The sequence below is a fragment of the Anabas testudineus genome, chromosome 24, assembly GCF_900324465.2.
Source record: "Anabas testudineus chromosome 24, fAnaTes1.2, whole genome shotgun sequence".
NCBI lineage: Eukaryota > Metazoa > Chordata > Actinopteri > Anabantiformes > Anabantidae > Anabas > Anabas testudineus.
This window is the reverse complement of record NC_046632.1, coordinates 3,842,713-3,857,726: the sequence shown is the minus strand read 5'-3', so window position 1 is coordinate 3,857,726 and position 15,014 is coordinate 3,842,713. Positions and strand designations below refer to the sequence as shown.

The 15,014-nt window shown below is 41.3% G+C and overlaps 1 protein-coding gene across 4 annotated transcripts; it reads left to right on the top strand.

Moving 5' to 3' along the window:
- Positions 1–9,136: 9,136 nt before the first annotated feature.
- si:ch211-63o20.7 (uncharacterized protein LOC566836 homolog) lies at positions 9,137–14,940 on the top strand. Of its 4 annotated transcripts, none has more exons than XM_026341981.1 (4): positions 9,137–9,302; positions 9,782–10,547; positions 11,122–11,347; positions 13,378–14,940. In XM_026341981.1, the coding sequence occupies exons 2-4, from the start codon at positions 9,807–9,809 to the stop codon at positions 13,620–13,622; spliced, it is 1,212 nt and encodes a 403-aa protein (XP_026197766.1). In that variant the 5' UTR covers positions 9,137–9,302; positions 9,782–9,806; the 3' UTR covers positions 13,623–14,940. The 4 variants fall into 4 exon arrangements, with proteins under 4 accessions (XP_026197766.1, XP_026197769.1, XP_026197767.1 ...); XM_026341984.1 differs by lacking the exon at positions 9,137–9,302 and adding an exon at positions 9,382–9,441; XM_026341982.1 differs by lacking the exon at positions 9,137–9,302 and adding an exon at positions 9,382–9,663.
- The last annotated feature ends 74 nt before the right edge of the window (positions 14,941–15,014 follow it).

The window sequence follows — 15,014 nt, the reverse complement described above, 5'->3', positions numbered from 1 at the left end:
TCTCTCTGGTTCCTTCTTACTCCTCCTTCATGTCCACTTTGCTCTTCTTGCTGGTCTATTCTCGCCTCAACGAACGCTCCCATCTTCCGCCACTCATCGACCAACGTTTCTCCTTCTCCATTTCCACATCTGCAAATTATGTCTGATATCTTTTATCTTTAACGACACATTGCGTATGTTTCCGGTCTTAAGCATTGGTGAGTGGCTTGTAAGTCTCCTTCATTAGGGCCAAGCTTGATCTCAGAGCCACAAAAGATGGATGGCATGAGAAAGTGGTCCCTCTGTAGGTGGGGAAATGATTAAAATCCTGCTTTACCTATTACATCTCATGGGCCATTAGTGGTACTCGATTCATTCTTTACAACCTGAGGAGATTCAGCATTTTATCACCTTACACTCTGTAATTGCTTGTTGAAAATGCGTTGATCTGAGATAATGGGCCAATAAAGTGGGGTGTAGTGTACAGATGAAGAGTGGAGAAAGACATGGATAAAACTCATAAGACTGATTCAGAATTCATAGTTTCTCCAATCTGGTTCTGATCTACATTTCTCTTGATGACTGGGGGTAGGAAATTTTGTCTCCAGTCTAAACCATGGAGGTGAATGTAATTCCATTGGTAACGCTCGCAGCAGAATGTGTAAACATTCAATGGCACATTGATTTCCTGCAAACAGTGGTCCATGGAATATAGCAATATAGTAATAAGGTTTTTGTGGGGACTAGTGCTTTGGTGTAAACTTTTTCACCTTCTGATAAAAACTGTTGTGTAGATTGTCAATAACTAGGATACTGTTTCTGGTGATGACTTTTCAGTGCTGTTTACTGCATGATTTAAACTCCATTCACTTCTATTACTGTCTGGATCATACTTTTTTAACAATCCAATAGGGGATAATCAACCATTTATACAGTTGCCACTGACAACTTTCACAAAGTAATATTCACTTGGTGCAACCATAGCATGAAAGTAAATGATCCTGTTAAGTATACAGCTTAATATTGTTTCTGTAAGAAACCAAACCCCAAGCAAATAGGACTAAAACCATCAGCACAGACAGACGCCACTAAAGAATAACTAGAAAACATGTTTTAGTGGAGTTTGGGTGAACTGACCATTTAAATTCAGTCAGTCACACTGATCATTTATCAGAACCCCTTCATTATTTCCTCACTCTGCTTTTGTAACCTCCATATGTCACACAAAGAAGCCCAGAGAATCACCACACAACACCAATGAAATCAAAACCAAATATGACTATTGTCGTCCTGTCAGAACCGATGACAAGTTACCCTCCCACAGACCTTCAGACTGTAGAGGATTTACACACACGAGCACAGGATCATCTCCCTCACCACAGTGTAAATCCAGCCTGTGCAGCCACAGATAACCAGCGTGCCACTCAGAGGAGAGTTTAGGCGACCAGGAGCGGGACAAGGTGCGCTTGCAGTTGTGCCCTTTTCACGCTGGAAGGATCCTGAAATGACTAATCTGAGAGAATGCGCTTAATCCAATTTAGACGCCGTCTGTGCCAGATTTCACCGCTGCTGCATCCAAGCAGGGCTATTGTCACACACACGCAGAATGAATAGATTGTGAGGACGATGAAGGGGAAGAGCAAAGGGCGCTGAGGTCATGATGATGCTGCATGTGCGACTGAGTTCAAGCACATGAAGAAGGGTGTAACAACATGATCAGAGATTATTTTTAGCTTTATTTGAATTCCACAACTAATAGAAGAATCTCAACTCCTGCTGCTGGATTATAATATGCCTTTATTATCTTGCATTCGCTTGTATTTCTTCTTTATCATTTTATTCTCGTGGTGCCAGAGCATCTGAATTAAGTGGAAATAAATCTACATAAACACCTTCTTCCTCCTCATATGCCACTGAGGCACATTGAGCACAAAAATGAAGAGATACGATGATCTTAATATTCATATTCAGCTTCTACTGAGGTACCATCATTTCAGATCAATCAACCATATCATTACTATTGTTTCCATCAATTGTACTTGCAGGGTTTCTCTTAACTAGGATCGTATTTGCACCTGAGGGTATACATACTCAACTGGGTGACAGTCATTCCCAGCATCAGGCATGTCCTTCATTTGGCATGCACACCAACAATCACAATCACAAGTCCGCATGACGCTGTGTTAATAGCCCCAAATAATATTCTCACAGTGCACTTCATATGAGCTTGATGTCACGTTGAGAGAGATCAGAGCGGTGCAGACATGTGGGCTTTCAGTTTGGCTTTTAAACTGTCACACGCAGGCTGATGCTGACGCAGGATCAGATGCGCGGGGACTCGGTGGGAGATGGGTGCTTTCTAAGAATAACAGGTGGACACTCCACACTTTGCTCCACGTCGTTCTCCCAAGTTATAGAGAGGATTGAGGGTTATTTTGTGCTAGATTAAAAAGAAAGCGAAGCGGCATACTCTGACGTGGACGATAATGTTTCAATCTTATCTACAATGCTTTCTAAAAAGTTAATTGAAAACACAAAAAAATGTCAATTATCAAAGCCAAACCAGCTCTTGGTAATTGGAAAACCAGGGTTTTAACACAACAGGGACATTAAGCCCTTAATGATGCACTTAGTCCTGCAGTGCTACTTCCCACCAGCTCTGACTGTAAGACTGAAACTCGGTCTTACAGTCTGTTAGGCAGTTGACATGGTGTCATCATTGATCTGGTTGCTGTTAAGCTGCATTGACACCTGCACGAATCCATTGGACATGGAGCCAGGGGAAAGCAATCTAGCACAGCCAGACAAGCTCCATATATATATATATATATATATATATATATATATATATTTTTTTTTTTAATCAAGGTGAGGTCAGTGAGGCTGGAAAAAGTGTTGAACTGCAAAATAGTTGTGCACTTGTGAGGAGGGGCAACAGATAGAGGCTGTTTATCATTAAACCGAGAAACAGCCTAACCTCCTCCGATCACAAGGCTGATTTGTGTATGTAAAACACTACAATCAGTCCAAATTAATACTGACAGAGAGGGCAAAAAAACATGTAAACAGTGTAATCAGATCAATTTCAGTGTAGGCAGCTGAAATCCTAAAAGCTTTTGTGGCTGATTAGCGCGAGAGACGTGATGTACTGCCACAGAAACCTGCTTTTTTATTTTTTTGTTTTACAAGACAGAATACATTGACTGCAAATTTAATCAAGGCATTTTTTGCCAATAACACTAGGAATGCTTAACCTATTTTAGATTTGGAAGAAATACAGAATTTGTTTTATGGACCCAAGCTTTTTAATTCTAAAAATGAACAAATACTGAGAAGCCCTGTTGCTTATTTTTAATAGAAAAAGTCGATGGATCAAGGTACATTAGCACCTTTCCTTTTAAATGCTGTGCACAAAATCCCACCTATTAAACCAAGTATGCATCAGTGACTTATTTATCAAGTTACTTAAACATATTAGACCAAATCATTTAGATGTACTTCCAAAATATCATGTCTGATTCTGTCAAACAAACATATTCCAGTCTTCATACAATATTTCCCCAGTGTGGAGTCATTTCTCTGTGAATGGCACATTAGGCACCCATTTTCTCCCCTGTCTGCGCGGGTATCGTCTTTACTGATAATGGAAAAGATTATGCACATTCATTACCATTATCATTAAAATCATCATTATTATGCGCTTAGCATAATAACAGCGTTCAGCTGCTTCACTTCTTGAGTCTTTTCTTTTCCTACTTGTTCGGGTTGACAGCTGCTTTAAGGGTAAAGTAGCTTTTGTCAATGATTCTTTGAAGCTTTCGCGTGATGTATTTAATCTGACACACCACTCCATGATCAGTCAAAAGTGCAAAGCAGACATAAGCTGATTTGAAAGTGGCATTCACTGATTTCTGATGGCCATAAAATCTGGGAAAACATTTCCAAAATGCATTCTGCACGCAACTTTAAAGTATAATTTACTTTATTTCCTAATGTTTGTGGTTTATTTGCATATTAAATATCTTTTTCTATGTATTCTACCTTTGTTATATTACAAAGAGCGCTGCGTCTAAGCCAAATGGCCAAATTGCAGCTGAGTGACTAACTGCTTTCTCAGCATGAGCTGGGACTTTCTCTCTTGTTAATTAAGTAGTAATCAGGTGCGGTGTTGGTAATGCTGACGGTGACTGTGGTACCTTGAAAGCCACTGGGAGACAAAGAGAGTAATGGAAAAAAAAGATTACTCCAGGTGAGGAGGGTTATTTACAGATTCGCCTCTGAGGTCAAAATCCAAAAGCCAGACTGATGTAAAGCACTAACCACAGACTGGGTTTAAAAAAAAAGGAGGAAGGAAAGAGTGAGACTCTAGCAGTGGCTGTCTTTAAACAACAATAATCTCCTGGGATCTGTTAGGCAGTTGTTTGTGCACATGAAACCCTTTCCAAATGAACTACTTTCTCATTTCAAACCAAGTGTCTTTTCTCACCTCTCCTTCAGCAAAACGCCACGATCTCTCCACACAGGTAGGCTCGCACTCAAATGAAAGAAAGTCACACGGGAGAGCTCCCTTACCTGTATCCGTGACGTACGGAGATTCTCTCAGAGTCCTCCTCGCGTGGAGAGTTTTGGTGGCTCCGCTTGTATCCTTAGGTAAGGGTTTCAACAACTGAACGCATGCCTCTTCTGAGGCTCCTTATAATGGCACACCCCTTCCCTCCTGGCTCAACCCTCCAGTCTCACACACCCACATCCACCCCCTCCATCATCATTCACATCACCATAGACGAGAGCTAGAGAGAGAGAGAGACAGAGAGAGAGGGGTGGATTTCCCCATTCTGTTACGCACAAACCCCCGGACAGACACACAAACCATTGGCCCGCGCTGACGTAGGAGGCATTGCCTACGCCATTGGTTTCGTCTTCATTGGGCCAACTAATGGGGCTCTAAAAATACGCATTATGCACCGTGAGATTGATTCAGAAACCCAGTGTCTAAGGTGTCCATAAAAGCCACAACTCGACACCAACCTGCTGCCAAGGTGAGCGGGGAAAAAATGACACTTTGAATTCAATATTTACTCCAGGAATGCAAGTGGAGCACAAGTAAAATAAGCAATGCCATGGAGATGATCATGGGTCGATAAGGTTGTTTGTGCTCTTAAAGGGTAAAACAACAAGCTTTTCTTCTTGGCGCTGGTGCCACACCTCAATATGAGACGCCGTTCGCTGTGAGAGTGAACAGCACAGAGCAGGGACGTCAATGGATAGTGCATACAGCCAGCCTGGCTCTGCAGACAGGGTGCGGGGCTGATATGAGTCATGCAGGAGATTTGGGAGTAGAAAACAAGTCCCCAGCCCCACCGGCCCCAAGACTCTGGTTTTCTGTGCAGACCATACATGTCGAGTGTTTGGTTAACCAGAGAAGAAGAGCAACGAAGTGTTGAAAATGATTCTGGTGAGAAGCATAGGAAGTGATGATGCTGGTGTGGCCAGGAACCATGACACACAAAGCCAACAGCCGGCCACTGGCCAATGTCAGGCTGTCCAAGGCGCCTCTAGTTCTGCATAAGGCTCAGTAGAGATTAATATCAGTACATGTGATTGAAATAACAATCATTATTATGCTAATAACAACCTCACAAACCTACTTATTTTGCTCTTAAAATTACACTTCAGGTTCCACTGCCTTCTCGTCACGAGCTGACATTAGCTTTAGCTCGCTGAGAAAGTGTGAATAGTGGCCCTGTGTGAGGCCTGATAGTGATGGATGAATTGGGTACATAGACAGAGCCCCCCGGTGCGCCGGAGATAAGGAGCCCAGAAGAACAAGCAGCAGTCTCTGGGCCTGTCTGTCATTGATATCGGCGTTTCCCACCGTCTGTCCACTGCACATAAACGTCTCCTCTGGCAGCCAAGCGGCGGTGATTGCCTCCATGACAGAGAAGGTTGAGCTTAACTTGGCACCACATCACATTAAAACCTTGTAAGTGCAGTTTTGGTATTGATTTGTTTTGTCAGCGGGGGCCATAAAACCCAGTGAAACCTTTCCCCGACTTTTGGATGAATTTGGAGTGGTTAATCTGGCAATAATGTCTTTTTCTTATCTCGGGTTCATGGAAAAGTTGTTATATTTGCTCCTGTTGTTGAAGATATTATTTTACATAATCTCAAACATGAACTCAAGTGTCAATTTTTAGAGAGGTTGATATTATTTCTAAGAATAATCTTCAAAAACATATGCAGTATTTTTGCATTGCAGTGATGCCCAGTGAGTTCCATTGTAAGAAAAAATCATTCTTTCTTCATTCAGTAATGCTCCACAAGGATTAGAAACGCAAATAACATGATACAGGAATGTGTAATTGGTTTCCAAACAGCCATACCACAACATTAAAGCTACGCAGACTATCAAAGCAAACACATTTAATTCATTCTGATGTGATAGAATAAAAATGAATTGATTTAGATCAATAGAAATGCAGCGAATAATGATTCCTAATGCGCTTCGAACCGCCACCCCATCAGGAAATGACACCTCATGCTATATTATTATTTCAAAAACATTTCATGTGCACAATTTAAAGAATTAGGAGAGAACAATAGCTGACATAAAAGAAGAATCTATTATGCAATCGGTATTAAAAAAAGTATAATCTGTCCCAAGGCGGTTTATAATAAACAGACGTAAGCCTACAATTGCAAAAACAGTGCATTCCACTTTGTGGGTTTACTGCCTATGAGAACCAGTTCTATTTTTCTATTTTCTACACTAACAACTAAATTTAGAGGCCGATATGTCTCTAGTGAGGACAAAAAGGCAAAACAAAAGGCAGACTGATGGCTCACAGGGAGCTATAAGAGTCCATACAGCTGCAGCCAAACCTGACCGACACTGCCCGCTGCTCATTTCAAGTCAAACTTCTCATCTCCTCTGCCATCTCATCCAGCTGAAGTGTTTTACCATCCTCCTCCACAATGAAAGCCAATGATGTGAAACTGAAGGGTGGGTTGGGTGTTGGAGGAGTGGGGGGGGGCGGTCTCCGCGGTGGTTTATGGCTGCTCTGGGCTTTCACCTGTCAAGACACAACTGATTGTTATTAACGGCGAGGACGGAAGTGAATTTTGCCTGGTGGAGAATCACATTTCCATTCCCCCCCAAATAAAAGCCTTCTTAATTTTGCACCGAACCACTATTGCTCTGCTCTGACAAATAAAAAAGGTTTGATTTCAGGGTGTAAGTATTCTTTCAGAAAGATGTACAGCAGTACTTCATAGGCTTGTGTTTATCGATCTTTGCATTTTTTTTTTTTTTGCCTCCTTCATTGCCAGCTGCAGTAAGACGGCACCTGAAGCCAGAGGGTTATTTCACATTAAAGAGAGTAGCTGCAAACAAAGTGCCCACCTGTGTTCTAAAGTAAAGACACTGGGTTTACACAATAATGACACAAGGACGGTGGCAGACTTTCCAATGAAAAGCTGGCTTACTGAGGAGGAAAATGATCATTTGTAAAAGAGTGACTGCTGTGAAATTGAGAACGGGATGCTGGGGAAGATGTTTACTCTTTGTGTGTGGGGAGCTCAGGACAAACCTCAGGATTAAATGCAAGGGTTTTGACCTCAATCAGGGAAATAATTACTGTTGCCACTCCTGTTGGTGGACTCCATAATTAGCAAGCAAAGCCCCCACAGAAACACAATTAGTCTGAAAACAGAGGTGATTAAACCTATAACTCTTAAAGGACTCATTAAGATCTTTTTGGGGAGCTTGGAAAGCTTTATTGAATTTGTTGGGAAATTCAGTTGTGGCTTCCCCATATACTGTTGAAAAAAAAGGAGAAGAAGAAGAAGACAAAGTAGGAAGAAATTCTAATAAATGTATCAGCCAGAAGGCCTTCTATAGGCATCCAGTGTGTCTACATCCAGATAACTGTCAAAGCAAGTGAGATATGGTAATAGAATAAAGGGTATTTGCTTCAAGATAAAAACAAGTCAAGTGTGACTGACTCCATATTCCTCAAGTAATGAAGAGTATTCATGATTGGAATCACTGATAAAAAGCTATGGAACATATAAGTGTGCGCGCGCACACACACACACACACACACACATCACATACTTCAAAGCTGCTCTTTTCTTTCACAGTGTGCTTCAGTGCAATGAATCACTGTGTTTCCTATTATATTCTCTAAGAACACACACACACACACACACACACATAGGCTATACACACAAATGCTGTTATCTGCCATCACCAATGTTTCTGCTCCTACACACCAAAACCCAGTCGATACTGATGCAGCACCCACTCATTGTGTGTGTGTGTGTGTGTGTGTGTGTGCGTGCATTTTGTTCAGAAGGTCTTTTGTGACTAAATGGAACTGCAGCAGTGATGGAAGTTTGGAGTTTTTTGCACTCCCAGAGCTTTTTTTTTTTTTTTTTTTTTTTTTTTTCAAAAAATATTAAATGGCTGTATCACAAAAATGTGGCAGGTTATAATAGACTAGTGGTTCAGATGCATCATCCTCAGCACTTCTCCTCACTTTTTTGTCTTTTTTCTTTTTAACACAATGGAGTACTGGAAAACCTGGGACACAACGGCGCACATATTTTAGTCTAATGTGTTGTGAACCTCACATTACTTAAATATATCCAGCTCATTATTTGTCTCTCTGAGCATTACTAAATAGCCAAATGTGCCTGTTAGTTCTTCAAAAAAATATGACAAAAGATCTAACCTTTAGTTTTTTTCTCTTTTAAATTTAAACATGATAAGAAAATTAGTAATGTGGCTATTTGCAACTTCACACACACGTCATCAGGTCGGTCCTCGGCCATGACTGACCTGAACGGAAAACGTTCATTTAGTATTGTATTTGAGCTATTGATCACTTCGTCGTGCTAAAAACATATTTATTCTTCAAAAAGATAAATACCTCGTTGGCTATTTTATTCCATCTGAAATCAATAGCCTGTTTTCAAACACTTAATAAGTATTAACAAAGATAATGAGACAGTTTCATCACCAGCACTTCCTGTGGGACCCCGGACATTCGAATCGCTTCATGCGCTATCGCTGTACTAACAACCAATCACAACGCGCGGTGGAAATTCCCTAGCCAATCACAGTGTACGTACACGCAGAGCGGGACGTTCCGAATCTGATGCGGAAGCCAGACGTCTTGCTTCAGTGTTGTCGTTCTGTTATTTTAACCTCATCACAGCGATATAAAAATGAATTCGTTGAATATGGTGACGGCCTATCGATGATTTAGACCGCAGATTCATGTGGGTTTAATGTTGTGATATAAGCTGTAGTCTTCTAGGTAAGTTGGGAGTCTTCTAACGTGGGCTCGTCTGAAGCCAGATCTTTGTGTTTCACTTTCCATTTAAAGTAATGACTACAGACGGCGCCATGTTGAATTGTCTGTAACTAGCATAATACGGACGTTATGTTTACTGAAGGTTTAGTATGTATATATACTAACTTCAACGTGAAACCAAACTGTTAAGAAGAGTTTTGTGACTCACTTGCTACTTAACGTTAGGCAGATGTAGCACAAAGCTAATGTTACGGACACGTAGTGTAGCGCAACGTTAACTTAGCATTAAGAAGCACAGCTGACTAACTATTAAAAGTTCCTGATGTAACGTTACACGTATCTAAATGTTAGAGTGACGGTACAGGCAAGTGTTGTAGGCTAGCTTACTATCAAATGTGGTAATAATAGACTTTTAACGCTTGTGTGCGTTACAATGTGGCTCTTATCTTGATCAAATGCGTATGTTATTGTATTTTTCGCAGCATCCGGTCCAGCTCTTGTGTAGTCATGGAGGAACTCTACACGTTAGAGAAGGAGGTAGGACGAGGCAGCTATGGCGTCGTCTTTGAGGGCCATATGGCCAAAACAGGACAGAGGGTGGCCATCAAGCGGCTGCCCTGCAGCAACCCGGAGTGCATTGAACTCTACCTGCAAGAGCTGTGGGCCATGAGAGCCACGGCCAAGAACCATGTCAATGTCATCGCACTCCACAGCTGTCTCCTGCAAACAGGGCCAAGAAGCCTGAAGCCACTAAAGCCTGGCAAACTGCCTTTACGTCTAGTTGAGAGTGTGCTGAAAGGCAGTGTTGTCAGAGCACCACAAAGTCAGGAAAGGAATAATGGCCAGTCTAACAGTCGGAGGAGGACTAACTCTGTCTCTAGACTTCAAGACAGGACCAATGCTGTGCAGGCCAGGGCCAGGCTTCAGGAAAAGAGTAAATCACATGCATCTGATTCTATAACTCCACAAAGACCTCAAAACAGAGCAAGGAAGAGAGCGGCGCAGATGGAGGAACAGCAGCTGGGGCCTCTGCACTGCTTAGCTCTGTGGCTTGTGATGGAATACTGCGACGAGGGCGATTTGAATCAGTACCTGCTCTCCAGGCCTCCAGATGCACAACGTAACCACAGTGTGGTTCGGCAGCTCTGCAGTGCCGTGGCCTTCCTGCATAGCCTGGGTATCACTCACAGAGACCTGAAACCCGACAATGTGCTGGTCTGTGTCACACCAAAAGGCCCTGTTGTCAAGGTAGGCAGATTGTTGAAGAGACAATGCAACATCATATAAAGTAAAAACAATTAAAATGCAAAATATTGAGCATCAGGCACATATCAGGAGTTACTGAGCTGACACTGGTGCTTTGAGAAGAGGAAAATGATTAGTTAACAGGAGAGATGGATGGTTACGGCCTTTTAAGGCTTTGGGGCTTTCTTTTGTCTTTACTGAATCAAAGGTTAGAAAGTATGTGGCTTCAAACAAATCAATTACAGTGACATGTGTATTAAACTGCAAAACTTTAAAACCTCGAAGTCAGTGAAACACTTGATGCCTGAAGCTTAACACGTCATCAATCTTTTTTTTTATTTGATTTTTTTTTTTTTATCTGACACAATATATCAAGAATGATGAGCTTCACTGGATTGAAAAAAGCGTTTGCCATTTATAGGAAACAGTATAGTAATAATATTAATAACTACTATAATAAATAGCTGCTACACCTTGAACCAGCAGGTAGCAGGTAATCAATTATCAAGGTAGTCATCAATAGTCATACATTCATCCAGCATTTCTTTTTTAATTAATCTTCCTGTCTGCCCTCTAGGTGGCAGACTTTGGTCTGAGCAAGATGAGTGAAGGTCTATTGGATGGTGATCTAACCAGGCAGCACTTCTCCTCCACCTGTGGCTCTGATTTCTACATGGCTCCAGAGGTGTGGGGTGGACTGACCTACACAGCCCAGGCAGACATCTTCTCCTTGGGTGTGATGTTTTGGGCGGTCCTGGAGAGAATCACCTTTGTAGAGGAAGGGACCACACAGGAACAACTTGGTAAGTACAAAGTGGAGAGATGATAGCGGAGAAGAAGGTTAGCATCACATATCACAGTAACCTGCGGCTTCCTCTGTTAAAACACAACACTTCAACTAGAAGAGGTTAGTCAAGATATAGACTCAAATTACACAAATGTGTAATATGGATGAGTTAATATAGATTTTGTGAGATAGCTTCGTGTATTTTGGCAGCACACCAGCTCAGGAATGACATGTTCTGTAATGCTCAGCAGTCAGAGCGCTGTCACAAAGGTTGGAAAGGTTGAGTGTGCAGTCAGGCAAGTTGATGATGCATCACGCTGAATTGAGTTTGATTCAATCTACTGGCACATATTAAAAATGTCATGTACTATACATCATGCCTTCATCAAGCATAGATGGCACAATTATAAATCCAAATGGCAAAGAGATGAATAATGATGTATGCAGTGTACGTATGGATTATATTATCTAGCTTTATATTTAGTAATAAAAAATGATGGTATGTTGTTTATCTCCTTACATCAAAGGTGCTGTTGTTGGCAGCACATGAGAAACCATCTTCTTTAGAAAAACGTGTGATTTAAAAAAAAAAAAAAAAATGTATTTATCTTATTCTTTTCTTGGAACCTAGCTCAATGCTTATTAATAACATTAACCTGCATAAATGAAGATAAATTACATTTGAATGGTGATGCAAAAACCCAGATGAGTTATAATTGCGTAATCTCATGTCATTGTGTGTCTTCATGTAAATTACATTTGTCATTGGAAAGAACCTTGATGTAGTGAATTGGGCCCATAAAGTCTTTCTTTTTTTTTTTTTTAATGTCTTGTTTCCTGTCCTAAGCCCTTGTGGCCATAGGATGAGAAGGCGCCGTAATGGACAAGAGTGCTGCGCTACGCTTCACTGTCCGAGAGTAATGAAATGGCTGTAATACAGATGTCTCATTTTATTCATAAGCAATTGGTCTGGCCAGTGCCGACCTGGTGGCTGGGGAATATGAACCAATATAAGTTCAGTGCCCGACAACCTCCCTGAGTCCATTAGACTGAATGAAAATAGTTATTATTGGAGGAAGGGGGGGGGGAATGAGTGAGTCAAATATAAAAAAGGCAAAATAGAATTTAGCAGCTCCGATCACAATCCTCTTTGTCAGTGAGAAAATGAGGAGAGGCAGCTGAAGACTGACTCACACAAACCGATAAAATGGTCCATTATTTTACTTTATCCTCTCTCAAGACCCACACACCCACACAATCATTTGACCAGGCAGGGGAGCGAAGAGGATATAGTCAAGGAGCAAAAAAGAGGCTCTTATGTTTGTCCTTTAGGTCTGGAAGTCTGGCGGTTGTTAGCTTTTTACTCAGTCAGGTTTGGAAATAAAAACAGATTATAAAAAATCGGGTTGCTTTTCAGATCAGGGTCTGTTTATTCAACATCGTCAGGGGAAGAATACAACAGTTACTGACAGCGCTGCATTAAAATGAAGTTATTCTTCCCAGAAACTGACAAAAGAAGAAATAAATCCTCTTTAATTTAGCTGAGGAGCCTGGTTTATGAAGGCAATTGACAATTTTCATTTTCTTTGTTAAATTACTATTTTTTTTTTTTTAATTAATCTCTTCTAGAAATTGTCAAATAATAACAGATTCAACTTATTGAAGAAATGTGAAACTACATCGACCTGAAATGGTGTTCGCCATGTGCTTGTGCACGTCCATGTGCATATGCATGACGACCAATAAAACAGGGACCCACTCATAAATTGTGCTACTACCTCCCAAACCTCAACTAGGTTGACTAAGACTGAGATTTGCTTGATTTAATTGGTTTCTGTGGTTTCAGTTGTCAGTAGCTTGTAAAAGATAACAAAGCCGTCTGAGCTGGAGCCTTAAGAGCGCTTGTGCTGTGTCAGCAGTTACTGGAAATATGTAGCCCCAGTTGCCAATAGGAGTGTGTCCCTGTGGTCCCTGATGTTGTCGTCACTCAGGAATCTCCCGCACTGTGACTCAACTGTTCCCCCCGCTTGTGTTTTCCCCCTTCAGGCGCGTACGTGTGTAAGGGTCGCTCGGGCTGGTTGATGCCGCTCGGGGAAGCTCTGTGGGAGAATGCCGACCTCCAGCTGTGCATCCCTATGAAGTTTAAGAGAGCGCCTCCGCTGCCCCCGCCTCCCGGTCCAGCCATGTGCACCCTGCTTTTAGACATGCTCGCCTCCAACCCGGATGCTCGACCTCCGGCAGTCCAGCTGGAGGCAAGAGTGCACGCTGCTCTCAAAGAGGACTCCAACTGACAGACAGTGTGCTTGAGAGACCACAACGGCTGCAACTACTATAGCCACTACAGAGAAGTGTTGACTGTGGGCCCCTGACTGCACTGCCTACTACTAACTGTGTAGACAGTAATCAGATTACTGCCACAGGACAGTGGGGATCAGAAATATACATGATTATAATGGAGTCTAAGTGCAGAAACAGCAGCTTGATTTGTAAACGGTGTAGGAAACCACATAAAGGGAAAATCGGAGATTATACCATGAGGTCTATCAGTAGAAACCAGTCCACGGATTCTGGACCCCGTGATGGCACATTTAGTCCTTAGAGGGACTTCAACAAGCTGTATTTCCTGTGGACACCTCGCTGTTGTATAAGCTTCGACATAGAAAGACTTAAGCGTATTTACACGGCTGAAATGAAAAGAAGTGGATTGATTTATCCTATTTAATGTTCAACATCCCTTCAGAGGTTTGGTGGCTTATTAGTATCTCAGCTTTATTCCTGCTTTTTGTTTTGACTTGATTTGTGGTCCTTGAGTGTTTTCTACATGTTGTGTATTCTGTCTACTTCTTGTGCACTTAAATTCACCCAGATACGTCCATCTGACGCTCACATAGAGTGGATGGAAAAGTCCACTGGGTCTCCACATATCTTAAATATGTAAAGTGAGAAAATAAAAAATACAAACGCCTGTTCATGTCATGTAATAAATACTGCCTGCCTCACTAACAGAAGTCTTAAGTCTACATTTAAGAGTGGTATTGTGTCTTTGAGGTGTATGAATTGCAGTATTTTATATGGTTTTTGTAGTTGTTTTGCACCAAATACAGTATATGTAAACAAGATGAACACAAAAACCTGTTTGCATTACATTACATGTACGGATGTTTGTATTCTTCTTTTTTCTGTGTATTTACATTTTCTTTTGCAAGATACCTCTTGAGAGATATTTATGTAGTCTATAGGTGATTTATGCATCATTTTAAATATGATTTATGATGTGTGCTTTTGTGCTTTCTTACTTTAAAATATTTCCTGGTTTCACCAGTTTACTTTGAGTCACAAAAAAGTAAGACTGTAAAAGCTATATGTCTTAGGATTTTATGTACCATCAGTGACTCATGGTGACTAACGATTGCTAATACTCGCCACAGGAAATTAAAGCCAGGCATTAAGATTGTTGCTGATCTACAGAATTTATTACTGGTCATCAGTCTCAGTCAGTGACCGTCAGTGTCTTTGATGGATACTTATTTCACAATGTTTCTACTCGTAAACCCCCAAAAATACCTTTTCTTTTAAATGTTTTGTCATTTAAATAAAGATGAAATTGTATGCTGTGTGATTGTTATTCATGTAAAATTCATGCTTTGCCGGCTGAAGTCAGGATGATGTCCCACAGAAAAGCG

Bases quoted from the DNA above. Each gene is read 5' to 3' on its own strand.
- si:ch211-63o20.7 (XM_026341981.1), top strand. From the start codon at position 9,807: ATGGAGGAACTCTACACGTTAGAGAAGGAGGTAGGACGAGGCAGCTAT. The intron at 10,548-11,121 runs GTAGGCAGATTG...TCTGCCCTCTAG, and splicing joins CAAAAGGCCCTGTTGTCAAG to GTGGCAGACTTTGGTCTGAG. The intron at 11,348-13,377 runs GTAAGTACAAAG...TTCCCCCTTCAG, and splicing joins GACCACACAGGAACAACTTG to GCGCGTACGTGTGTAAGGGT.